This window comes from Nelusetta ayraudi, unplaced genomic scaffold (assembly GCF_046127955.1).
Source record: "Nelusetta ayraudi isolate G7.1 ecotype Tasmania unplaced genomic scaffold, CSIRO-AGI_Nayr_v1 ptg000070l, whole genome shotgun sequence".
Lineage (NCBI taxonomy): Eukaryota > Metazoa > Chordata > Actinopteri > Tetraodontiformes > Monacanthidae > Nelusetta > Nelusetta ayraudi.
Genome location: NW_027466120.1, coordinates 1589052 through 1616416, shown reverse-complemented (window position 1 = coordinate 1616416; position 27365 = coordinate 1589052). Strand labels below are relative to the sequence as shown.

Here is a 27365-nt window from a genome sequence, read left to right as displayed (position 1 = left end):
TCCGAGCCTTTCTAAGAACGCTACGCTGCAAGAATGACACGTGTGAACATTGAGAAAAACTCCAAGGACGGCGTTTCTCATTGACTATTTCACCTCCCTCTAATCCTTTCATGTATCTGTGAAAATATCTGTGAATGTGGGCCTACAGTCATTCATGGTTTTCTCGCCGGAGCCGAGCATTAACGGCTTGCCTGATTTATTATGGCCCAGTTTAGAATATTGCGTATCTGACATCCAGGTTTATAGTTTGTTTTTTTTGTTTTTTTTTAATGGAATGAAGGCGCACTTCACACAGGTGACACCATGTTTATGCTGCATTCCTGCCTGCCAGTAAAACAATGCCCTCCCATGCAAGGAATGCAAGTACGAAATAGAGAAATAAAACAATATGACAATATGTTGTCAACTGTATACACTTACAGATGTATATTTAACGTGGCAAGAGCAGTTTTACTGAGCTAAGTCATGGTAAGTACGACACAATCTAGCAGTTACCCACAAGGACCATCTCAAGAAGAAGAAGAAGAAAAACAACAACAACAACAGAGAAATGAATACCTGTAGCTGGGCAGCAGCGACTATACACTGACTGTATTCTGAAAGACTTCACGATGGAGATGTGAGTGAAAAGACAGAGTATACAGTATATCCATGAATGATGTCAATTGAGATTGAACCGACATCCATTCAAGGATCAGCATCACATTCTTCCGCCTCCTCCTGTCAGTACAGGCATTGAAAATTGGTCGTGAGCTGAGATTTTTCAATTACGTATCAGTAATAGACAGCAAAATTTCCAGTTAAATCAATAAGTCTGTCACAGTGTCACATACATAACACTTTGGACACATTAGCGTGTCAGCGCAGTGTGTGTGTGTGTGTGTGTGTGTGTGTGTGTGTGTGTGTGTGTGTGTGTGTGTTCGCAAAGCTTCATGCTGCTGTTTGTGTGGCTAAAGACTCTTACAGCTGCAACTGAAGGCACCGCCGGCTGGCCTGCGTGCGACTCATCCACACGATCCCCGATCGCAGTGAAAGCTGCTGCAACGGGGCTGCAAACTGATCCCCGACTCCCAGCAGAGTCCCCTTCTCACACCCGTTTTCCTCCGCCCGCCCCGGGATGGTACAACGTGCCCTTGAACGGCCACCTCCTTAGCGGCTGCCACGCACGCCGGCTCACCTCTTCGCTCCACGCCCTTGGCTTTACAACTGCGCTGCCATCTGTCCGGAGCCCCCCGCTGCCTCAGGGGGGCGCAGCCACAGCTAACGGCTAACACAGGGGGAGAGTGAAAAAAAAAATTACCTTTGTGTGGGAGGGAGGGATTAGACGAGAGAGGCCACAAACGAAAAATACATTTTAAGATGAGAACAACCAGCACTTGCTAGAAAAGATGGAAGACGTATAAACATCAGTGGCTGAATGAGCTGAGATTTGTTTGGTCACCTGTCTGATCCTTGGTCCCATGATCTGTTTTCAGACCTGCACATGAATAGATTAATGAATGAAATGTGTATTTGGTCATTCCATGCAAATTAAAGACATTGTACATCCCAAAATACCCATATACCAATTCCCAAAATGCCTTATCCAAAGAGGAATAAAACACAAAACACTATAAATTAGGAGTTTGAGTAACCAAAATGGTTCATGGCTGAAGCTCAAGCTGATATAGTTGCCAAACCCTTTTCGACATCGTATTCACATGTAAATATGAATCCAACTCTAAGCGTAAAAACCTGTTGTAAATTGTAATTCCAACAATCACAGGAAGTGTCCATATGTGACACTTGAATGTACCACTCAGGGGTTTTCCAATCCAACAAGAAAATGTGAGGTTTAAGACACAGTGAGCCGATATGTTACAGTGACTCACTCTGCTCCGAACATTGTGAATCAAGTTTCTTGGAATAACGGCACAAAAAAGGAGCGTGAGTCTGCAAAGGTCGAACCTCCCGATCGGCAGAGAGTGACACTCCAGTGTGTGGGCTGCAGGCGTCGGGAAAGTGAAATGATGTCAGCGCGGCCGGCAACCAATGGGGAACGCCCGGGGCTCTGCTTAGTTACCATATGTTGGTGCTGAAAATGAGGACTAGTGGGCGGTTCTGTCCTCAAGCCTTTGCTGCGGCAGCAACAAAGACGGCCTGGGATCTCAATCATTCGCACTTTTCTGAGCTGAAGCTCGTGGTTTGTCAGGAGTGCAGGAAGATTGTGACAGATTTATACCCCTAAAGACCTCGCTGTTCTGAAGGACCCCTACTACACCGGTTATCAGATATTCATTTCATGTGTAGGCCTCTGGCAGAGCAGCCAGGCATGATGATGATGATGATGATGATGATGATGATGATGATGATGATGATGATAACGCTACCTCCAGAAAACAGCATATTTAACCCTGTGTTTACTGCTTCCCACAAAAAAGTGATGCTTTGTTGGACCTTCCACATGTCTGCAGCAAAAGGACACGGAAGGGTGGAGCCAACACATGGTTGGGTGGTGTTGTCAATGAAGAATCAGTCCCTTTGTGACATCACGGTTTGTTTTAGCACACTCTTCCATTCTGGTGAGGCTAAATACAAACAGTGTCGTCTAATTAATAGAGAGGCTGTTGTCTTTTGATTCTTGTAAAGTGAATTCTTAATGATCTGAGACCTCTTTGGAGCAAAGATCCTAGTGATGGGCGAGATGCGACATTTACACTCCTGTATAATCGAATGCGTGTCCCATTGTGTCTGCATGGCTTCCCCAGCCTCCCTCCCATGGCCCAGGAACATGCAGGTGAGGCTAAACTCTAAATTGTCCATAGGTCTAAATGTAAGTCTGGCTTGCTGTTTGGGCACGTTTACACTGGTACAGCTCGACTGGAACCTGTTCCCACTGGCTTGCTTACGACCTGAGCGCGGGCAGAGTTACAGCTGCGGACCGAAGTTCCGGGAACACGAAGCTTCCGTGTTCACCGGAACCATAGGATTTACGTTTTGTATTGACCGTGTTCTTGTTTTGTTTTATTTTAGTCGGGCTTAGAATGATTTTGTTTCATACTGTTGACTTGTATCAAAACACTGTCCTAGCAGAGAAAAAGTAGACGCTGAAATGATCACTTGAGTCTCAGAGTAATTTATTATTAGACAAGAATATCCGCACAACTTAAGTCCACACTAAGCACAAAACAGGAAAAGATCTATTTAACTCGTGTTAGCAAGCTAGCAGCTTTAAAAATTCTCTATAAGGAGCGAAACTGAAAGTTTTGCTGCCAGTGAACACAACACACAAGCAGAGCACGGAGTTAGCGGTAGTGGCAAACAGTTTATCGGCACGATTCAGGGTAACTTTGCCCTGAGATGGGTGTGACCGGCTCCAATATGCTGTGACCCTGAGTTCAAGAAAGGCAGCGATAGAAAATGAACGTATCAAGGAACCAAAGTCTCCTGCTATGCTGAAAGCCTGCACTGTTTAAACAGCGATTGTCCCCGTTGACTATGAAAAAAAAAACAAAAAAAAAAAAAACTGTATTACATCCACAAGTGCTGACACATTTACACACAGACACGCCTCTGCATATGGGTGTTCGACGGTGAAAGCCTCGCCGCAGCGTCCGCCCGCTGTGCTGAAAAACGCTCCCGTGCTAAAAGTGCACTTCCTGTCACCCACACAATAGGGAGAGCCTGAGAGAGATGCGCTCTCAACCGGCTCTCCAGCAAGCAAGCACCAGAAAAAGACCCTGACTTTGTCCAGGCAGCCTTCGAGTGTGTGGTTAAGTTTTGGCCTGTGCTGTAAGAAAGCTGCACTTATATTTCACCAGAGCGATCCCTGCAATCAGGTAATGGGGGTTTTGGTCCACCCTCTGTGCTGTGGGCGAGCTCTTGCTGCCTGCTCCATTAATTTAACAAACTGCAAGATTCAAACCGACTAGCACAGCTTCTTTTTATGGCTTAAACAAAAGTGCTGCTTGTAAACAGTGTTTGCCTCATGGAGAGTTGAAAGAATCACACTTTTAGCAGCTGGCAGGTCTGTGTTCAGCCAGGATAAGATTCTTTGAGCAGCCAATAACGTGTCTGTCAACAAGTTTTTTTTTTTGATGGTTGGAAGACAGAAATATGATTTCCTTGAGGCGTTCAGTACTCCCACGGTTCCCGTTCAAGGTCCTTAATGGGTACTCTGCCATCGAGAGGCAAATTTCTAGACTGAAGCCTAATTGCAGCTCTTGCTAACTTCAGATTATTAGGTCAATCTTTTTTTTTTATTTAAGGCACGCGAGAAGAGAGTAAATAGCCGGCAAATCCACAATGTGCACAAGTGTTTCGCCGGGATGTTCTGTTGGCGCCAAAGCCGCTAGCTTAGTTCCACTGGGCTGCCAGCGTTCTGCAGGGAGGAGAGCGCGTGGTCGTCTCCAGGCAGTGGAGGACGAAGCAGGCGAGATTCGTGGAGGGGAAACAGATCAAATCACCACTGTGCAACAGCGTGGTCTCCAAACGTTTCCCGCTGCACTGTACGTCCGGGATCCCTGCGGTGCGCGACGGTGTGAGCGTGGGCCAGTGTTTTAGTCTGTTACCGAACTGAACTGAAGGATGGAAACAGATACAGGCGGTGCTAAGTGGTTTGTGTGTGTGAGTGCGCGTGGAAAGCTACAGCTTCTCCAGGGAAATGCAAACGGTTAAAAATAGCACAGGCTTTTCTCTCTTTTCTTTTCTTTAAAAAAAAAAAAAAAATCTTGTTGCTGTCCAAAAAAAACTCAAACTCATCCTGAGTGATGGACCTCGGGGAGGTCACTCCTGGGACACAGACGTGAGCAGAACACCAGGATGGACGCGTGTCACCGTACTGACTCTCCCCTAACCTCGTTGGTCACAGATATATAGATGCACTTAAGCAGGCCAAACGCTGCCTGCGTGGCGATGTTTGTCATTACATGCATGTAATTACCATGTCAATAGCCATGTCATGCATGTGACGGCAGCCATGCAGAGGACAAGGGGTCAAGCAAACATGGTCCCAGCTGGTTTCATTGGGCGGTGGAAGCAGCTACGAATGGTTCCTGATGACGTCCTGGATGTATGATTATCTCTAACGACGTTTCATTTGAAAGTGAGAAAAACTGAGTGACAAAAAACTGTGGGCGCTTTTTGCAGTGGGTGAATGAGAAATGACCACAAGGGGGATGGGAGAGCAAGTGAAGAATGTCGCACTCAAGTGCCACTGTCGTGAGTTCAGTCCTGGTTTGATACATGCCCGCTGCAATTTTTCCCAGTGTTTAATTGCCTTCTGAAGATATTGCAATACACATAGATCATTCTGAGATTGATATATTGTTAAAATCCTACTTGCCGTTGTTCCACTCTGTGACTGAGGGCTGTGTGACGTAAAAAGGAAAAAAAAACCCTCTAAAAACAAAGCTGAGCTGCTCCTCCAGTGGAGGCTGTCGTCTTGGGCTGATGGCTGGTGTGTGTGTGGGGGGGAAACTGTCTCGTTTTGCCTTGTTGCTCCCAACACTTTCTCTTGTGTGACCACAGCGCAGTGTCTTGCCCGCAGTCAGTGTGTGTCACAGCGAAACAGACATGATCTGACGGTGCAACAAGTCGCTGGTGGTGGTGGAGAGGGGGAGGGAGAGCGGAGGGGCATCTGATGAATCACGACATGCGAGGGAACTGCGGGCCGGTGGCCAACGTGGCAGAGTCCGGACTGCTCTGTGGCAGTTTTAAAAGGATCCTGTCGGGGGCCGGTAGCTTACGAGGACGTACGGGGCGGGGATGATTAAATGAAATGGAATCTGCACGGCGAGCGTTAAAGGGCCGCAGTCGAGTTGCCGCATCTGCGATTCAGGGCCAGACTCATCAGCACTCAGAACACGGTGCTGCTCGGTCCAGCGAGCAGAGGCCTGCCGCTGTCCATGGTGCTGAAGCTCGCTGAGCCTCCGTGCAGTAGTAGGGACTCTTACAGTAGCTGTGGGTTCCCACGATCTCACCCTGACGCTAGTTTAGGAAAGCTGAAAGGTTAAACCAGAGGACTGGCATTTTCACGCCAGGGTGGCCTTTTCCCAAGTGGAATTAAATGATGAGAGAAAGATATTTGCAGGGTCACTTGGAAGTATCCTGTTTTGGCCACCCGATGCAACTCGATCGTGCATGATAGTCCTTTCGCGTGGGCTCGTACTCCAATGCTAAAATGTAAAAGCCTCTCAGTTTCCCCACAGTGCAAAACAGCGAGGAACATTTCAAGCAGGCAGAAAAAGGCTCACCAAGATATTTCTGCCATGTGACACGATGAAGGCCTGATGCGAAAATAAGAAAACTTGAGAGAGGCGTTTAAAGGGTTTAAAGTCACATCCGGGAATTAGCATCTTTCAGCCTTGAATGACGTTCTTTGGCTTCCTCTTCAACCACAAAACATGTTGAATGGAGTGTTTTTTGTTTTTTTTTCTTGTTTTTTTCCTTTCTCCACTGAAGGCCACACTACACACTGCCCTCCATTCACTTTCTTCCTCACCTCAAACGCAGCCGGTCCAACGGCACGATTAAAAGCTTTCCACTCATTTCCGTTCCTTGCTTGTATGTCTTCTGGGTTGTTATCCGATCCGTCTACGTATTTAATTTGCCATCTCCTTAGAGGCCCCCAGCGGAGACGTTCAATAGTCCAATAGTGCCAGTGCTTATAAAAAAACAAAAAACAAAAAAAAAAACAGTTGCTCTATGAAGAGACCTCACTCCAGTTTCTCTCATCTCGGGGGGGGGGTTTAAAAAGTCTGCACAGACTTTCTCTTTCACCGCAGCCTTAATCAGACTTTCCTCCCTCTCCCAGTTTGCTCCTCCATCCCAGACAGGAACATTTATCTGCTGCGGCGAGGTGGCAGGAGGGGCGGCAGGGGAGGAGGGACGGCATCAGGACTCTCCCTCTGCACCTCCATCTATCTCTGACTGAGCGTGACAGGTTTGTTAGGGGAAGGGGAGATGGAAGACACAAACAGGTGCAGGGAAACAATACACACATTCAGGAGCGTGAGACCAAAAAGTGAGACTGGCACACTTCTTTAGGAGGCGGCTGGCACGTCGCACAGCACACCGACACGATAAAATACCAGCAAAAGCAAACACTTTCCCTTTGCTGATGAAATGAAAGAGGAGTTGCATGTGTTTTGTGTTTTCTTTTGCTGAGTGTGCAGCTCAGTGTTGTCGGGATGTTTTTCTGCTCATTTTGTTAGATTTGTGACAGACAGTTTACTGTCATCCACTGTGTGCTATGACCGCTCATATCAAGCAGATATATGTAAATAATTACGCTAATAAAATGCAACTTTCTATGCAATTCCAATGCTGGTCAGCAGCAACGACACTACAGTGAAAAAGAGGTTTTATTTGTATTACTGATGTAAATGTTTATTAATTCTTATCAATTCTAATAATTCCCATGCATTTGGTGCATTTACTAACATTTTTGTAAATTAAACATCATTTGTTTGCCCTTTACTTTCTCAAAACATTCTTCCAGATCTTCTGAAAAGAAATCTAGCTCTAGCCCTAATCATTTTCCAGTCACATTAAACTACCAGTAAATATGAAAGTTAATCTCAACACATCTTTATAACATAGCATGATTGTTTAATTAGTTCACCAGGATGTGACGTTTCAGAGTCATTGCCTCGCTGGTTCTGCTCAGTTTGGTAACCTGCACAGCCTCCTGATATCAACTCCTGAACTTAATGATTGTTCAGGTTTCTGTGATTGTTCCGTGTTCATGTTCGGGAAGCACGACTGGCCAGGAAGTGGAGCTTTTGCTGCAGCCTCCCCAATAAGTACTGCACAGCCGCTGCCTCTTTGTTAATGGTCGCCTATATGGACCATCCATCATCTCAACACGTTTGCAGTAAGGACAACATCTTGGCTCGCTATCAATGGAGCCGCCGCCTCCTCCACTCTTTCTGTCTTCACACTCTTCCTTCCCTCCTATGCTTCACTAATTCAGGCTCCAGCCTCCTTTTTCTTCCTTCTTCTCCCCAAATTACATCCCTGCAATCTTCCGTCTTGACACCCAGAGCAGGTCCCAACTCTTGCGGGTCCCTTCCTCGGTGCACAGTACATGACTTCCCGAAGTCCATTTAACCTCAGAATGTAAAAAGTCCAAATGGCTCTTTTACTTCCTGCCATTATGCTGGTGACTCAGCCTGAAAGGGTCTTTTCAGGTATTCTCACAGCTGCACGTTTGGCCGGCTGGCGGTTTCCTCGTCAAGTATTCCTTGCCATGATTTTGTGGCTTTCACCTCTTACTGCTGCCAGTTGGTCCTGCACGTCAACCAACACGCGGATGCTCACGGCAAAAAAAAAAAAAAAAAAAGGGTTGAGACGCGCAGCTGCACGCAGGTGAGCAAACAGCAGCGGTGGCAGCAGCAGCAGCTTGCACACGCTGTCAAATACCTAATCTGCGTCCGCCCTCCGCTGGGAGCAGCTCTGAAAGTGGAGCTTTTTGTTGTCATCATTGTCGTCATGTTTGTGCTCTATTCATGCCGGCGGCTCAGAGACAGTATAGGCGTCCGCAGAGAGCGGAGCTCAACAAGGCGTCCAAAATGCAGCTTAACCCCTTTTGTGCCACAGGGAACTTATAATGGGGACAGTGGAGAAGGAAAGAGGAAATCAGACTCACACAGGACTGATGACTTTAGCTCTGAGAGAATACAGAATTGAATTAAGGCGGACAGGGAAACCCATTTGTGAATAATGGATTCAAAGTCCTGCTAGTGATTTCATTACTGAGGAACACATTTTTGCATATACTAAGCTAAAACCCCAAAACAGCCATTTAAAGTGAAGCAACGCAATTTTGTTGTAATTTATCAATTAATTATTATTATTATTATATTAACTTACCGGCTATTAAATTCAATAAATTAGCCTAAAATACTTCATAATATAGTAACAGGGCTTTTGCTTGTGGTTCTCTGACAGTGAGTTGAACTGTGAAGAAATTGTTTTATTCCAGCTACATGGTCTCATGGGTAAAAACCCACCAAACTACAGCTTGATGTATTGTCAGTGGCCCTGCTCAGTAGCATGGCACTGGAGTTTCTTCATTAACTTAAAGCACCGGTAACATTTCATTTCCTGTAGCCAGAATGGGCCATTTTTCCGAAGAAATACGACTTCAATACTTAGAAAACATGGACCAAGGGGGGAAACCGACACTTTTACTTCCAACAGTCTGCATAACAAGGAGTAACAGCAAAGCTCCAGCTATACAACACGCTCAATCTTCAGTGGTCAGCAGACGCTGTGAACAACAGTAAAGCTGTCTCTTCCATCCCATTCGCAGTAAAATAGATTTGCACCTGTGTGCGAGGCAGCGGCGTTTCCTCCTCCTCTTGCTCTCTTAAAGTGGCACATTAAGGAACTTTGTTTAGCTCCTGTTTTAGCAGCGACGCTACACTGGGTGAAAAGCCAAGTGTCCCCACCGTGAAGGTTGACACAGCGGGGTGACAGTAAAAGCTGCAGCTAAGGTGACCCAACAACCCCTCAACCCCAACACACACACACGCACACACACACACCTACACACCTACACACACACGAGGAGCCGCATCACATTTTTTCCGACTCATTTCTTCAGCGTTCCTCTTTAATCCCTCGGCCCTCCTCCACGGCGTAAAACAGCTCGTTAATCATTGAACACACAGCGGCCCACCTGTAGCCGGCGCTGCACACTGTAAAATGACTGAATGGCTCGCAGACAGGTGTGTATCACTGTCTCAAAGACTCTGATTTAAAATATATATACATGGCACTTCCTTTCCGGAGAGTTTTCTCTTCCGACAGCCTCAACATCATCAATTAGTCATGGACGACAGTAAAATATTTATTTGGGAAGGAAGGCAGGAAGCGGCGGAGTGCCTCTGCTGCGCTCTGCCTCAGTGGCGACCCCTGTTCATCACGGAGGAGGGAAATGAATAGCTCTCCAGTGGCTACCGCTAACAGGTGGCCTCGACTGTCTCAAAGCCCCTTAAAGCTAACCGGGATGAATGATGTGTGGCTCACACCAATCCAGACAGGAAGCAGAGGCCTTATTAGACTTGGACTTCCTGTAGGCACAGGTGAGAGTGACGCTGAACCTTCACAACAGCCAAATAATTGTGTAGTTTCCCAATTTGTGATCAATAAAGTACTTCTATCTATCTATCTATCTATCTATCTATCTATCTATCTAAACACTGCAGGCCGGGCTGGGCTCTGCTGAAAACCTACTTACTGTTGGGTCTGGTTCTGTAATTCTTTATATCGAAAGTAAGTCAGAAACAGGAGCATGTGAAATGAAGCAAGTCACAAAGGAAGAAGGGAAGGCACAACATTTACACCAAATGTTAAAATGACAATCTGTTGTTTCTTTAAATTCCAATAGCACTGAAGTCTTATCCAAGTGATATTTGGTGTTCTGACTGATAAAACAAAGGCTGTCTTTTTTATATATATATATATATATATATATATATATCTACTAACTAACCATTAAATGTCAATGTGTAATTAGAGACTACACATCACACAGTGCCCTGAGGAAGCTATAAACATTGAAATCATTATTCCTCATGCTTGGCCACTTAACAAAACTCATCTAAATCTGTGCAGATTAAACAGTTTTCTTCGAGTGTCTCGAGGCTAAAGAGAGAGACTTGACATCCATCGTTGACTTGTTTAAAGATCACTTTGGCGGAGACAAAAAGGAGAAGAAGAAAACGGTATTTTCACTCATTTTGTCGTCTCTGATTTAACTGCGCTGGAGTGTGTTTCTGCCAATGCAGAGCAGACTAAACTGAACTGGAAACGTTCCTGGAGTCAGATTCTTACCTTCTTCTGGGACAGGATTTTTTTTCTCAGTCACAGCTGTTTTTACACACAGCTGACTGGCTGCAAGCCCATCTCTACGACAGCGAACTAAGTAGTGGGGAGTGAATAAGATCATTCAGAGAAACAAACAGACAGATGGATTAGCCGATTGATTAACAGACAGACTGAAAGACAGACAGCTGGGTCTGCAGACTGGTAGGTTTCTAGATGGCTGAGACCTTTCAAAAGCAGGCAATGGTGTGTTTGCAATGAATTAATGTGAGGATCCCTTACAGCCTTTATTAAAAGCAGAGAACATCAAGTAAAGACTGACTCATAAATTTCCATATTTGCCCATCGAGTCATGAGCGTAAAGGAGGTATTATGTACAAGACGCTGCTCTGGTTGGGTGGTGAGTCATCGTCAAACCCTGGTGACGGCTTTAACGTGATTTAATAGCTCCTGTCCTCTTCATTAAGCTGTGTGTGTGTGTGTGTGTGTGTGTGTGTGTGTGTGTGTGTGTGTGTGTATGTGTGTGTGTGCTTTGGAGGGGTGGGGGGGTAGGGAGTGGTCCTCCGATACCTGCAGCACTACCAGAAATTCCCACAAGGTCCGATCCGAGGGGATTATCCGAGTATTTATGAGGCAGGCAGGAGGGGATGAGACGCTGTCGGGTGTCGGACTCTTTCTCGAAGTGACTGAACTCTTTGTCGATTCATGCCCCTCAAACATCAATCACCGCTTCTTGTGCACTCAGTGTCCCGGCGGGCAGGGAGGAGGGGGACTGGAGCCTTTCCCAGCAGTCTTAGGGTGACAGCGGAAGTTTATCCCGGTGCCTCATTCGCAGTTCGACATGCAAATCGTGATAAGGTGACTTAGATTCAGCCCAAGTCGGCCCAAACTGTTTGCAGTTTGCTCCAGGCTGCCTCAGAGAGGCCCGTCTTCAATAAAAGAGTCTCCAAGCTCTCATCCTGAATCTCCCCTGGCGTCCTGTCTGGACGTGTCTGTCTACGGGACAGTGGGCTTACAGGGGCAAAACCTCCCCCCACCTGTCCACTCACCCCCTCCCCCCACCCCCCGCCTGTCCACTAAGACTCAAGGTGTCCTCTTCACGCCATTGGCACTCACACTTGTGGTGACTGAGTGCACGTTGGAGGGAAAGTGACACTTTATTAGCAGGATAATCTAATAGGCGCCTGTCTGAACAAACTCACTCAGCAGCGTTTTTGTACCCTCGCCGCCGTCGGCGAATTTAAACACCCGCACGCTTGAAACTAAGAACAATCGGCGCCCTCTTCTCCTCTTTTTACAGCCACCAACCAAACAGTACACCAACCAAACAGAGCTTGTTAATGAAGAATTGAAAAAAAAAAAAAAAACAAGATTGAATGATGGCAACAGTTGGATTGAGCCTTGCACTGACTCATCCTGCTGCTCTTGGGCTCCTGTTGTCGCTGCTCCAGCGACTTCATTCAGGAGAAAACATTGCCCCGATTCTCTGCAACAGTCAGCTGTAGCGACTGCCTGTATTGACTGGTCTCGCCCCAGTGTTGAGCTGAAGGTGGGGGTGAATACACTGACAGCCACCCCACCCCCAGCTGCGAGGAGCAGCGCCCTGTTTGGTGGCGGCGCTAAGAGGAGAAAAATCGGCAAAGTAATCCGCTGGCGAAGTAGGAGGGGTCGGGGGAGGAGGGGGTCACCCTCGTCATCACCCAGGACAAGAGTCGAGCCGTGCGCGTTCCAGTGTTGGAGGCTGACGGTCTTTTACCCGCCATTGCCACATGGCTGCTGCGCTCAAAGCCAGCGTGTTCCTTATTCAGCTCAGTCCTTGCACTCCACCAGCGTGTGCCGATAACCAATAGGAAGGTTAAGCTAAGTTCACCAAAAAAGGAATGCCACATGTAGCTATAATGAGTGCAACCAGGTGCGAGCGAGACGGAGAAGGATCTCACGCTATGGAGCGGCTGAGAGGTGGACAAGTCTTTTTTTTTTTTTTTTTTTTGTATTTTATGAATCGTTTATTCAAACAGACCGTTTGTGTGTAAAGACAAAAAAGAAAAAAAAAGACTCAGCATGTGTGGGAGTCAGCGCTGACTCTTCCCAATTCCCAATCCCACACAGTGTAACCATAAATAGCCTGACTTACATAAAAAAAAAATCAACCACATGGCTTTTTTTTCTCTACCCCTTCCTGCACGTCGGTAAGAAGGAGGGAAGCAGCCGCAGAAGTCACTGGCCAAGCGCGTTTTCTTAATGCAATCTCCTCATCAGAGAAGTGCAGCGCCGTTAGAACTCCGCCGGGGTGCCCTTCTTATTAATGAGAAATCAATCCATTATGCCATATGCAGATTGAAGATGGGGGGGGGTGAGGCTTAGGGGAGTAACGGAGAAAAACAAGGGTGTTTATCACCTGCAGCATCCGCCTAAGCCCTCCGATTTCCCCTAAATTTGGGAATATTTCCCCCCCACCCCCCCTGGGCAACATCACGTCATTGATCACAACAGTGGTCGTTTCGGCATGGGGGAGGAGGAGGGATGAAGGGAGAGGAGAGGAGAGGAGGAGAGAGGAGAGAGGAGAGAAGAGGTGGGGTTGCCAGAGCTGTCAATATGCAGAGCCGGATTGAGCAGCGGGCTAAACGAGGATGTGTGTGCTTTTTTGTTGCTTTTTGTAACACACACACACACACACACACACACACACACACACACACACACACACACACGCACCTCGTGTGGCATCTACTCGTGGTGACAAATAAGGCTGCTGCATCCATCCCGGTTGGGCACCGTTGCATGCATGCAGACTATTTGCTAAATGTTGATAAGGCATCCCTGCTGGAGGAGGGCGGAGGGCGGCGAGGAGGAGGCAGCCAGCCTGCTGCAATTGTTGCACGCCTTCGTTCGGCGGCACCAACACGTTGGCTCCTCGATACTACACACACACACACACACTCGCAGCCATCGCTCGTTCACTGTGGGCCACTGCCTGGCGTCGTTACACGGCGCAGATTTAAAAGGAGGGAGGTGGTGGTGGTGGAGGCGGGCGTGCACGTTGCTCCATTCACACACACACACACACACACACACATATGATGTGGCACATTAATTTTCAATTTGCGGCTCCATGAATCGGCGTTTATTTTCTTTAAATGCCCGCGTTGTTGCCGAACGACCGAGGCTGGCTGCAAACACACGCGCCTGTAATTGCCTCGTCGGCGCTGCTGCTGCTGCTGCTGCTGTGTGGTATCCGAACGAGCGAGCGGGTGAGCGAGGAAACCACTACATCTCCATGGCAGCAGCGGCAGTGATGGTGATATTAATGATCATAACAAAAACACTTCCAGCCCTCCATGCACACGCAATAAAAATAAAAAATAAAAATCACCCAAACAAACGTAAATACATGCAGACAATGACGCGTCACAGCCTTACCTGTGCCGTGCACCAAATCGATGCCCGGTTCGGTGAGTATGTTCGGGTCACTTTGAGATCTGCCTCGTTGCAGACAGCCGTCTAGCCCATCCGACGTAGCCATTGGGGAGACGGGAATCCTGAATAAAATATTGAAAAGCCCCAACAACCAGAGGCAGGCAAGGTCAGGAGGAGGGGAGGCGGGGGGGGGAGGAAAAGCAGCGAGAGCAGATTTAATTCGCCCCGACACACAGCCGCTTTGAGCATCTACCAGGGAGCCATGGCTGAGCTGTGCGTGCGCGTGCGTGTGCGTGTGTAAGAGAGAGAGAGAGAGAGAGAGAGAGAGAGAGAGAGAGAGAGAGAGAGAGAGTGTGTGTGAGAGTGAGGGAGGGGTGTTATGCCCCCGATGATGCCCGTCCCTGTCCAACAGCACAACAGCCAGCATGCTGCACACAATATATCTGATTGCAGTTTACACTGAATGTCTTTTTTCTTGATCTGAGCCCTTCATTTCGCTGTTGATCAGATTTAAAAATGCACAGGGGAGACAGAGGGGGAAAACGTTTCCTTTGAATAAACAAACAAACAAACAAACAAACAAACAAATAAATAAATAAATAAATAAACGATGTTGGTAAACTGGTCTGTTTGCATTGCCTCTGGTTCAGTCACATTGCTTCCACCACAAAGAAGTGGCAACAAATATTTTTTACATGAGCCAATAATTTAATCGACGGTACGTTTTTGTTGTTATTTTTTATTAACCAATCGAGAGAGAAAAAAAAAAGATTTAATGTCTTGACTACGTTGGAAAATCATCTTGGATTCGCTCTTACGTTTTGCGGCTACAGGGGATGAAAATAAAAATTTAAGACAGCGTTATTTTGGAGAGCAACGCCAGCGGAGCCACAGGCATCCACATCGAAGCAGCCCATTGGCTGTTCACACCGATGACACGCCCCTGCCGAAGTGAGCCGCCACTGAGGAAAAATGGCAGCTCACGGACGGAGGCGCCCGCTTGTGCTCCTTTGCTTTTGTACTTTATCATTATTTATCATCGCACACAGTCAGGAGCCGATAGTAGCTGCTGATCATCATGCACCAGAGGTGGACAATCCTCATACAGCGTCCGAAACACCGGGAAACACGGGCGGTGAGCCCGCGGTGGACGAGAAACTGTGGGAAGCCACGGCGGTCGGTGACGAAGCTCTGCATGACGCTACAACCGAAGAACAGGACACTCCTGCTCACGAAACAAAGGTTTCGCCACCGACATCTACGGGCAATGACGATTTCCAGGAAGAGCTGGTGATCAGGCCGCTGCACTCGGGGGATATTTATGCCAGTTTCCAGTTCCGGACCCTGTGGCACACTGACTTCAGGCGAAGTAAAGGTATGCTAGCTGTTAGCTTAATGCAGAGTAAGCCCGCACGGCTGCTCGTTGTCAGCTTCTCAGACCTGTGAGTCAAAGCAAACTTCTCTGTGGATTAAATTTCTTCAAAACAAACAAAAAAAAAAAATTAAACTAAAACCGTAGGCTCAGTCTCGTAGCTAAGTGTAGTCTTCAATTTCCCACATTTAAGTATCAAAATGATTGTTCTCCATTCACACATTTGTTGAACGCAGTATTCTGAAAGAACTCAAACCAAACTCCAACACCGTCTCTATGCTCGTTCACACACAGACACACCATGACACCACAGTTGTCTTCGCCCTAACTTTAGATGGTGTTTTGTTTACTCTCCCTTTGTCTCCCAGTGTCCCACTATGGGCTCTTCCCCAAGTCCCTGGGCCAGGTCATCTCAAAGTTCTCCGTGCGAGAGCTGCACATCTCCTTCACGCAGGGATACTGGAGGACCATGCAGTGGGGGCAGCCCTTCCAGTCGTCCCCTCCCGGAGCTGAGCTCTGGGTGTGGTTCCAGGACACTGTCACAGAGTGAGTGGAGGCCTTGACAGCTCGTCTAAGGTGTCAATCTAAAGGTCCTTACACACGCGAAAATGCAAATTTTTCACTTTACACACCAAACGCGACATGAATATGCGTGTTAAATTCGCAAAGCGAATAAAGTTTGGGGCTGTTTCTTTTGCGCTGAAGGAGAAACAATGGAGTCGACTGCATCCTCAACTGATGATGTCCTGATGATGGTTGAATTGAAAAAGGAAAAGAGTGGAAGTCTTTGGCTACACTCAGTATTGTTCTTGAGAGAGGTGTTGCAGCCGTTAGATTAAAGTAATGACTTTCCTATGCCTAGTACCTCAGTTTATATAGTTTACATGTGTATTCTGCTTATTGTATTGCTAAAATTGTTTATTTTTTCTTTTTGTTTTCCCTGTCTTGAGAGGCTGTGTTGTGTGCATCAGGTGGATATATAGGTCAGGTGATTATGCCTGACCTAGATCACCTGACCTAGGTCAGGCGTAATGTTCTCTCCTCTCAGAAGGAGAGAACGTGACTGAAGTTTTTATGTGACGTCATCGACCATCCAACATCATTTTGATTGGTCAGAGTTCCAGCCGTTCGCCTTTATGCTTCCGCAAAATTCGACACGAGCCAAAAAAATAAGTCGCTTTTTCACTCTGCAGAAGTTCGCTGCCGGTGTGTATGGTTCCATTTACTTCAAGATGTTTTAAAAAAAAAAAGTTAATTTTTTTGCCTACCAAATTCGCTCCCAGTGTGTAAGGACCTTTATTTACACTTTTAGACTTTTTTGAGTTGGACACTCATTCAAGACTTTTCAATTTTTTTGTTTTTCCAAATTTCCATTTCCAAGTGCAGACCGACCGAAAATGTATTTTTCCACAGTTTCTTTGCTTTTCAATGCGTTGAGTTGAGTGGTTGCTTTTCAAGCAGTTTCATATCTCTGCCTCTGCAGCGTGGATGGAACGTGGAAAGAGCTGAGCAACGTTTTGTCTGGGATTTTCTGTGCGTCCCTGAACTTTATTGACTCCACCAACACAGTGCAGCCCAGTGCGTCCTTCAAACCGCTTGGGGTTGGAAATGGTAGGAGAAGGTTTCTTTATTCTCCCTTTCTGGGTTTCATATTCAGTGGATGAATCATATAGCATTAAAGCTAGCCTTCTCTTTGTTGAACTCAAAGCGACAGACCACCGCTTCCTCCGCTACGCCACCCTTCCGCGAGAGATTGTTTGCACTGAGAATTTAACGCCCTGGAAGAAGCTGCTGCCATGTGGATCCAAGGTAGCGGGGTTCGTTTCGCCATTGAATTTTGCATTTGTGTCCACACCACCTCTTGCTGATGGGTTCCTCTTTTCGTCACCTTCATGCACCAACAGTCTGGTCTGGCCGTCCTGCTCAAGTCAGAGAAACTCTTCCACAGCACCTTTTTCTCCCAGGCAGTGCACATCAGACAGGTGTGCCGGGACTGGGAGTGCAAAAGCACATCCCTGGAGCTGAGACAGACCGTGAATGTGGTCTTTGACCTGTACACCTCTGCACAGGGCAAGCGTGGTGAGCAAAAATCCTAATATTATTGATATTTTTAATATTCATCCCTCGGTTCGGTCATAAACGTTTTCACTACATTAATCAATCCTTATTAAGTGATCAACCGTGAGGGAGTAATAAGATGGACAACAGCCAGCCAGCCAGTCAATCTGCACTTCATAATGTTTGTGAGTTTACGGGGCTGAGTACCAGGCAAGAGCATTTGTGTGACTTCTAAGCAGAGTGTGGGAGAGAAATAGATTCACATCATGGTTATTGTGACCAAAATGACCACAAAAATGTTATTATTTTCACGGTATTATCAAAATTTGCTCAAAATGTTAAAAAAAAAAAAAAAAAAGTACTCATACACACACTGAAATCATTTAACCAAGCTTTATTTTGAAAACACAAGTATCAGAACAAGCACAATTCTGAAGCAGCGTCGGCAATGAATAAATAGCAGCGACCGTGTCGAAGCACAAGATGTTGTTTTGCTGCTGTATGTGCCGCGTGCAGAGACCTGCAGATGCGACTGCCAATCACACCAATATGTTGTATTTTTACAGGAGTAACATCAGGCAATACTTAAAACTTTAGTTTACTTTGTTGACGAATTATAGGAAAGTTGAACAGACAAACTAGACCATTCCATTATTACCCTCTAAGTCCCCACATCATGCGTTCAGCTAAAAGTTAACATGAGCTTAAATTCGCTGTGTAGTTGTGGGATGGCTCATCTAGTTGGAAGTCTTTCCACCCTTCACAGAGACTTTTTTCTGCAGACGGGTTGCTAATCCTTGACCAGTTTCCCCTCAGCATCCTTGTAACAGCCAAAATACACCCAGACTTCGGATTTTGACTTTTTTGACTGAACTGCCTTCCGCCATGTTTACAGCCAAAGATTGTATATTGTGCATGCTTGCACCTCTGTCTGAGGGGCCACTGCTGCTTTTCTGAGCAATGAGCCGTAGGTTTTCAAACTGCGGTAATCAAACACGGTTTTAATGGTAATTAAAATTTGAAAAGGTAATACTAACCGTCAGACTTTTTACCGAGGTTTATCATTTTGTCAGTAATCGTTACATCCCTAGAGAGAATTAAAAAAAATGTAGTGTACCAGAGTCAGCAATTATAGCTTCCAGGAAAAGAGCCCAATTTTTCAAGAACCAGGCAGAACATCATCAGACTTTGATGGAACATGTTGGCCAATTAAACGTCCTTCAGTTGTGTTTCTCCAAAGCAGCAGAGTGCGAGGTCTGTTGATTTGGCTGTGCAACTGAAATAACTTGAGCCGGCTGTTCCCCCAGAGTGGTCCCTCTTCAAGATGTTTTCTCGGACTCTGACGGAAGCCTGTCCGCTGGCCTCCTCCAGCAAGATATACGTGGACGTCACCGACAACCCCGGGGTTTGTGCTGCACACACTGTACTGCCACACGCGCTGCACGCCGCGCTCCTGATGTGTTTGAGCTCTGCAGCTTGTTGAGCTCCTTTGCTCGTGTTCACCTCCCGACGTGTACCCTGCAGGGGGAGCAGTTTGAACTGAGCCCGGCCACTCCCTTGGTGGGCCAGGCGGCGGTGCTCGGGGACCGACGGACCTTCTCTGTCTACGACCTGATGCAACAAGCCACCTTTGGCGCGGCGCACTCCCTCAACTTGCTGATCCGCTGGAAATCCACCGAGGGTGAGTGAGAACAGCCGAGCCAGCAGGGCGCAGCCTCACTGAATCAGCACAGCAAGGGGAAACCCGAAGGACTCGATGTAAAATTGCAAAGTGGCCTTGTTTTCTTTTCATCCCAGTTTTATAATCCTACAGTAATCCGTTAAGCCAGGGATGTTTTTATTCAGGGACTAGCATCATGATTTTCAAGCATATTTTTCCCGTCGATCGATGAGCTCCCCAGTGCATCCAACCCCTCTGCTGCCCCCTGCAGGACAAATGCTGCGGCCGCTGCTTCACGCCGAGCGCTACGTGGCCGGCTACGGGCTGCACACGGGGGAGATCCACACGGTTATATACAACTTCCACCCGTACCGCTCCTTCCCGGTGCTGCTGCTGGAGTCGGTGCCGTGGTACCTGCGCCTCTACATCCACACGCTCAAAGTCACCAGCAAAGGAAAGGACAACAAGCCCAGTGAGTCGATTCAAATCAAATCAGATTTATTTATAGAGCACATTTTAAAACTACAAAGTTGACCAAAGCGCTTTACAGTAAGTAAGACACCATTAAAAACAAAACTAAGTACAATTCTGATAGCAACTTTAAGGACACAGAAAGGCCCGACAGAACAGGTGAGTTTCAAGATTAGTTTTAAAAGTCTCCACAGAGGGCGAGGACCTAATAAAACTAGATAAAGCGTTCCAGAGCTTGTGGGCAGCCACAGAGAACGCTCGGTCGTCCTTGCCCATTAGCCTAGATGGTGGGACAATCGGGAGCTGCTGGGAAGAGGACCTGAGGGGTCTAGGGTTGGGCAGAGGTAAGGTGGAGCCAGGCCATGAAGAGCTTTGCTGGTGAACAGGAGAACCTTGAACTCAACCCTGTACCTGATGGGAAATGCAGTTTAAAAAAATCACGACATGTTCACACAATTTTTTGTTGTTGCAAAAAGATACGGATGAACTCTTAAAATGTTTATGATGATAGGTGATAGGTGATCCGTGGTGTTTTTCCCGCCAGGCTACCTCCACTACCAGCCTGCCAAGGACCGCGTGAGCCCCCACCTGCTGGAGATGCTGCTCCAGCTTCCTCCCAACTCTGTTACCAAGGTAACGGTGGAGTTTGAGAGGGCGCTGCTCAAGTGGACCGAATACACTCCTGACCCCAACCACGGCTTCTATGTAGGGTGCGTAGCTAAACTGCTCCTCTGCAACCAAGAAACACAAAACACATCTCTTGAAAACTTGTTATTTGAAGGTTTTTTTCTCTCTGAATTTTCACTTTCCTGTTTTCTATTTAGGTCTTCTGTCATCAGCTCACTCGTACCCAGCATGGTCGCCATGGAAACCAACAACACGGGGGAACGCCCTCTTTTCAGCAGCTTGTAAGTATCAAGCTCGTCTTTGAGGGGAACTGCTTTGCCGGGGCAGAGAAAGGTGTCGCGTCTGAGCAGTTTGTCTCCTCTCCATAGTTTCCCCAATAAAGAGGAGTCCAGCTACTTCCTGCGCATCTACACAGAGCCTCTCCTGGTCAACCTGCCCACTCCGGACTTCAGCATGCCCTACAACGTCATCTGCCTGACCTGCACCGTTGTTGCCGTGGGCTACGGCTCCTTTTTCAACCTGCTGACCTGCAGCTTCCAGATGGAAGAGCCCAGCGCAGGACTGGCCAAGCGCATCGCCAACCTCATCCGCAGGATGAGGGGCGTTCCTCCACTCTGAGCGTGAACACCCCTTTGACATTTAACACTGCTTTTTTTTTTTAATACAAGGGAAGAGTTTGTTATGGGGAAACCACTGATTGGGGCGATACTCAGGGAATGAGTGAACACTGGGGAAGCGATGGAACGAATGTTTTTAAACTAGTAAACTTGAAGGTCGTGTTCAGGGTGGCTGCAGGTCAACGTAGTCATCCTTCTATTTGCAAAGAGCTTTGTTAATGTTTTTAACAAGAAAACAGCAACCAAAAGGTGCAGTTTGCCGCAACAGAATTATTATTAGTTTGACCTTTTTCTTTCAAAACCAGGAAATCTCTTCCATCATGATCATGATGCTTCACTGTATTTTGTACAGTTGTAGAATTTCTTCAAACTGATGGCCTTACAAGTTATGCGTACACCTGTGATTACCAGAGCTGAGATGCATTAATCTGGTATATTTGGAATGAACATTTAATGTGTAAATGTTTCTTCTCGCCAGTAAGCATCTAATCAATAACACCCAACTCCAGGCTTTTTTTTTTTTTTTTTTTTTTTAACTGGGAGGTTTTTGATTTATTGTCTAACAGCTGGACTGATGCACAAAAAGATGAAAAGCTAACCGTCCATCGCTTTTCAACGTTTAGTGTGTAATTAGTACCATCTAGTGGGAAGAGAGTGTATTACAGATATCAATAGCTTTTCATTTTTGACGCTCTACATTCTCGGGTTAAGTTGAAAATTGAATGGGGATTGCAACTAGATGCGCAGGCTACTTCCACATCACTCCGCACACACTATTCTGCCATCAGCAGTTTCACCCTGATATGACTTTCTGATGTCCCACCCGAACTCACATCCATCTCAAGAAATGTCGGTGAAAGCGACCGAACGAACAAAAATCCCCGGAGCCTATGCACGTTCTCCATAGCGAATGAAAACACAGCTATTTATTGACATTCTAAAGGACATACACTTGTGTTTACTTGTTTAATTTAATGTCACTAGATGCAGAAAAATGTCAGACTGGGCTGATGAAGGGGTTTCTCTCTCTTGCCCAGTTTATTTTGCACTCATTCTTTGTTTGACACATGTTTGAATGTTGCCTGCTACTGTGCCTGTTTTTTTTTCTTTGTTTTTAAGTGGCTGGGAAACTGGGAGATGCCTTGTGTGTGTGTGTGTGTGTGTGTGTGTGTGTGTGTGTGTGTGTGTGTGTGTGTGTGTGTGTGTGTGTGTGTGTGTGTGTGTGTGTGTGTGTGTGTGTGTGAGAGAGAGATGAAACTTGCTGTACTGCTATTTTAATAAACTGATAAACATATTTGCACCCCTGTCATTCATATTTGCTGTGTGCTGCCGAGCTGGAACCGCACAACTTCCTCACCGAGTGCCCCCATTTTTGCGTGTCGGCACTCTTGGCCCCTCTCCTGGCGAGGTCGGGGAGGACAAACAGTCTCTGTGTTTGGTCAGTCAGCGTCGCTAGGGCGACCACGTGTCCCGCTTTGTGTAGGACTGCACAGCATTTTCAACCCCGTTTCAGAGGTGGTAAAGTAACCAAGTACAAATTGGTCGTTTCTGTACTTACATAGATTTTTTTCAGGTATCTGTACTTGAGAATTTCTTTTTTTTTTTCTGTCTGATGACTTTTTACCTTGACTTCATACATTTGTACAGAACAATCTGTATTTTCTACAAAAAAAACAAACAACGTCCTTGCAAATTCTGTTAAAAGTAATTTGCTTATTTATTTCTTCTAGTTGCTTGAACAATGCTAGGTGCATGGTTCAATATGAAAGTGAATCATATTTCATGGGGAGGTTATTTACCTTGGTTTTGGGTCACTTTTCAGTCCGTTTTTAGTAAAGAGAAAAATAAACGTGAAGAAAATAACATTCGTTATTGTTATGAAAAGCATCAACATCCAATAATGACTAACTGGCCATAACAATCACTGATTTCAGATTGGTTGTGCTGTATCCCTCCAGTATTGAGATTAGCAAAGCTGTATATTTTAACATATATATGTTCATATATATGTATGTATACATACATATGTGTATGTGTGTGTGTGTGTCTGTGTGTGTGTGTGTGTGTGTGTGTGTGTGTGTGTCAGTCAATATATTATGTCAATCAAAGCACACGTGAGTCACCACCTGTCCACTTTGGCCACGCCCACTGGCGGAAGCCGCATTACTAATTGCATGTAATGCAGAGTGGCGTTTAAACGCACGTGGTAGAGTTCAGTTCGTACCAGGCGAAATAATGGAAAGCACTAAAAGAGAGAGAACATATTATGCCGGTAGAATGAGACATGGATATTTGCAACTGGGTCAAACCGGTGAGAGGATTCCCCGGAATGTTTCTGTCAAGTTAGTCAAAGTCAGTTTTCAAGTTGTTAAAACGAGACGTTCTGACTTCGGAATTTTTTTTTTTTTTTTTTTTTTTTTTTTTTTTTTTAAATCGAAGATTCCTCGACGGACAAGGTAACAGTTTAACAGCTAAAGTAACCCAGTTAAGCACACAACTTTGAACTCAACGGTGCACGTCTGCAGTCCGTGCTTTTAAGCTAGCACCGAGCAGACTGAGACATAACAAAAACAAACCTGTCGGGTATGCAGCTGTTAAGAGCCAAAGAAAACGTGAGCAAATATGTGTTTTCTCGCTGAGCGATGCCCGTCGCCAACATGGTGCCGCCCGCACTTGTCACAGTCGATCTTCAAGTGTGTTGTGGGAACGGAAACATAAATTGGAAGTCCATCACATTCCAAAGGCCCAAGTGCTGTCTGAGTGCCAGTGAATCAATCACGGGTCACAACACAGACAGTCACAGACACATCAGAGCAGAATTATTTTTTCTTCCTTCCAAAAGAGCACATAGACGTACAAAAATTGGAATGGAAAGAATATAAAGAGAGGCAGAAGCGAGAGAATAAGAGCAACATTCCAGAAAAGTGATGCGCGTAATGTCTGGTCAGCTGCAAACTATGCTAGCAGCTGAGAAACCAGACCTCTTCTGGCAACTCGTCAGTGCCTTGTCTCGACTTTATTTGGCGCACATGTTTGTCTGTTTGTCATTAGCTTGCCAAGGACCCGTTATAACACTAATCGGAGAAGCAGATCTCAGGCAGGAGGTTTGTGGTGGAAAGTGTTGGAATCTGTGGTGAGCAGAAATTTCTCTGCCACCTCTTGAACCCATCCTCGTTTCTGCCAGCAGCAATGCTGGTTTTTGTCATTGTGAGTTTTCTCCCCAAGTGCTTTCCAGAGAGCCTAAGAGAAAGCATGTGAACGCACAACACATGTCTGGGTTTGCAAAAAAAAAAAAAAATGTTTTAATACAAAGATGACAACAAGCTAAAAACAGATCGTTTGAAGGACACATCATGGCTGCTAAAGACTACAAAAAAATAATAAAAATAAAAACAACAGCATGCTATTCCAAAAATCTTACTTGTAGAGGAAGAATTAGCAAGAATTTGACTTTTTTTTTTCATAGGTGTATAGCTCAAGTGTACACAAAGACTCCTTGACAGCTTTAAAAGTGTGTGTGTGTGTGTGTGGGGGGCGATTCAACATTCTGCCAGAATGTATCAGACTTTGTGCAAACCAGCGCTAATATGTATTTGATTAAACTTACGCAGCTCTTACAAGCGGTACAAAGATGAAGTGGCGGCTGTGCGATCAGCAGGGATCGCTGCAGTTGTGGCCGCACGAGGTCTTGCAGCACTTTTGTTTTCCTGCACAGTCTCCATCGTGGTAGCAGTACTCGGCACACATGGGGGCTCTCTGCGGCAGTCCGCAGCGGCCTGGTTTCACTGGCACACGCCACACAGGAAAGACAGTCAAACCAGAGTGATCATGCAATGTCATTTTTGTTGTTGTTGTTGTTGCTTTTTTCACCGTTTTAAAGCAGATCACCTGTAAGGTTACACCAGAGGTGGGCAAACTACGGCCCGGAGGCCTATGCGGCCCGTTAAACCTTTTAATCCGGCCCGCCTAACTTGAAGAAATGATATTATTTGTAAACAAATGATAAAATAGCTGTATCTCATTAAAGCACATGTTTTCTACATATCACATGTTATATTTATTTCAGCTATGAAGTCGGTCACCAAAACATTCCATCCATCTGCTCCATGGTCCGGCCCCCTCGCCGTCAATTTTTAGAACCCGTCGTGGCCCACCACTCAAAACATTTGCCCACCCCTGGGTTACAGCCTAGAGATCTGCTTGCATGCCAAACCTGTGTACGGTGCAGTGCATTGGTGTCCACATCCGCTGGAGCAGCACTTCTCCTTCCCGGGACAGTCGCTGTCATCGTAGCAGTGCTCGGCGCACACTCCCGAACCCCAGCGAGCGCGAGGACACAGCCCCGGCTTCTCTGAAGCGGCAAAGGAATTTGCAACGGGGTCAAGCAACAATAACAACAACAACAACAACAAACAACAGCAAAACAAGACTTTAAGTTTCATCCACACTCTGAGAGGCAACGCTCCAGGCAGTGGCACGTACTGAAAGCGGGCGGGACGCAAACATCTCTGCGCTCAACGCTGCAGCATTTGTGGTTTCCGGGGCAGTCGTCGTCACACACGCAGCCCTTGTGCAGAGGGACAACCTTGAGGACACGCGGGCAGTAGCCTGGTTTGGTACGAGTCACTGGAAGGAAAAGAGCAAACAAATGAAAAGTGAGTGTGAGTGAAACCCAAAGGCACACATCCAAATTTCAACTTGAAGGCTGCTGGGGTGGGGAAGAGACGTTACCTCTGGAGGCGGCATCAGCCTGAGAGGCAGCAGCTGTGTCAAAATGCACCAGTGCGGCCAGGGTCAGGATGAGTGCACACAGAGCGGGCCAGTGTTTCTCCATGTTAACTTCTCTCACACAAGAATGTTCTCCTGTGTGTGGACTAATATACCAACGCACAACCTGGAGGCTGGGCACTCAGGGGATGCTGGGTCCCTGTGCCAGTAGGATTACTGCCCTCCATCCTGTGGAAGAAAAAAAGTTTTTACTGTTCCAGAGCCAATCTGTGGTTGAGGTCCTTGGGTCACACACACAAGCACGCACGCGCAAACACACACACACACACACACACACACACACACACACACACACACACACACACACACATACACACATACGCGCAGGCACACGGGCACATATAGAATCACATTTCAGTTGCTGCGGTTCAGTTTTGACCAACTTGTCATCTATTTTTGTGCTGTTTAAAGTTCTTGAGGACTCTTTTTTCCCTTTATGCTGCAGCCCTAATTGCTCTTTCATGCAATGGTTAAATCACTATTCATACCGAATGGTATGCAGCTGACATTAATTATAATCCTTTGTTCGCAGACATGCAGCCAAGTGGTCCCAGTCACAGAGCTTCACCGCCATCTGTGGGCACAATCAAGACCTACATGTAAGTTGATGATGATCGTTCTTTTTATGTTGCTTCTAGTTAAAAGGAACCTGGTAACATATTTTTTTAAAAGCTTAATCAAAGCTCTGACATGTTTTTGCATGTTGTTCCTTTATTCAAAAAAAAAAAAGAAGAAGCCTTGCTGAGAAAACTTCAATTTACCTTCCCTGATTTAAACAGGCCTCTGAGTTTTGCTGCACATCGTGTTCTGTATTGTTTTCTCCTTCACTCCTTCAAGGTAATGTCTGTTCTCATACCAGCGATCAGCTCACAAGTGCGCTACCACGGCCAACCTGCGGGCGGCGGTGTTGCCTCGAAAATCCGATCACCTTGCCTCTCGTTGAGCCAATCTGCACATGATGATGGCTGATGTCAGTCAAGTTGCACGGTGACACGTGAACACGCCCCGTAGTGAAAGGCACAGATTCCACACCGGAGGCTCTGATTGTCCTCAGTGTCTCTCGGCTCTGAGTCTCCTCAACGTCTCCCAGTCAGATGTTGCAATGTGGCGTAACTATGTAAATTCATTCCGCCGCGGCTTTGATATGATTGGCAGCTATCCCCGAACCTCTGAAACAGGGAGAACCACAGGCTTATTATACACGGTGCAGCCAGCAGTGAGCAGTAATTTTACTCCCTGGAGTGGAAAAGGCCATGCAATTTACATGTGCAACCGCGTGGCTTAGAGCAGCGTAGGCCAACACGGCGTCGGCCCCGCGCTTCGCGAAATGCGATATCTGTTACTTTGGCGCATTACCCGACACACTGTGTCCGAGCAGGTGCAGGAAAGGGCCTGTCGTGCTGTTGAATGGGTTTCTATGGCTACATCTGCTCAGAGGACATGTCTTTGTAAACCGGAACGTATCTAACGTTGCATTTTTCTGCGCACCTCTTTCAGCTCTTTCCGTTCTCTCACCATTTCCCTTTTCCTTTTTCCTTTTCAT

General features: G+C 46.5%; 4 protein-coding genes across 5 annotated transcripts in view; 2 read left to right on the top strand and 2 right to left on the bottom strand.

The window, feature by feature from the left end:
* phactr3a (phosphatase and actin regulator 3a) overlaps nt 1-14524 on the bottom strand; it is a 32423-nt gene extending 17899 nt beyond the window's left edge. Inside the window, exon 1 of one of the 2 annotated variants that reach the window (XM_076042326.1) lies at nt 14233-14524. In XM_076042326.1, coding sequence (XP_075898441.1) covers nt 14233-14335 — 103 coding nt within the window. In that variant the 5' untranslated portion in view covers nt 14336-14524. The remainder of the gene's footprint in view (nt 1-14232) is intronic. The other variant, XM_076042325.1, reaches the window with a different exon arrangement.
* A 605-nt stretch (nt 14525-15129) lies between these two features.
* On the top strand, nt 15130-22328 carry pigt (phosphatidylinositol glycan anchor biosynthesis, class T). The gene is made up of 11 exons (XM_076041961.1): nt 15130-15604; nt 15970-16147; nt 17085-17212; nt 17310-17410; nt 17506-17680; nt 18967-19064; nt 19184-19340; nt 19591-19791; nt 20335-20500; nt 20615-20698; nt 20786-22328. The coding sequence occupies exons 1-11, from the start codon at nt 15202-15204 to the stop codon at nt 21033-21035; spliced, it is 1941 nt and encodes a 646-aa protein (XP_075898076.1). The 5' UTR covers nt 15130-15201; the 3' UTR covers nt 21036-22328.
* Nucleotides 22329-24308: 1980 nt separating this feature from the next.
* wfdc2 (WAP four-disulfide core domain 2) lies at nt 24309-26015 on the bottom strand. The gene is made up of 4 exons (XM_076042337.1): nt 25766-26015; nt 25517-25660; nt 25248-25385; nt 24309-24819 (listed from the first exon to the last, which is right to left on the bottom strand). Exons 1-4 carry the CDS (start codon nt 25866-25868, stop codon nt 24686-24688), a joined length of 519 nt encoding a protein of 172 aa, XP_075898452.1. The 5' UTR covers nt 25869-26015; the 3' UTR covers nt 24309-24685.
* Nucleotides 26016-26388: 373 nt separating this feature from the next.
* Nucleotides 26389-27365, top strand: part of LOC142898987 (TOX high mobility group box family member 2-like) — a 117707-nt gene continuing 116730 nt past the window's right edge. The window contains exon 1 of the mRNA XM_076042332.1: nt 26389-26421. The gene's annotated coding sequence lies outside the window, so the exon portion shown is untranslated. The remainder of the gene's footprint in view (nt 26422-27365) is intronic.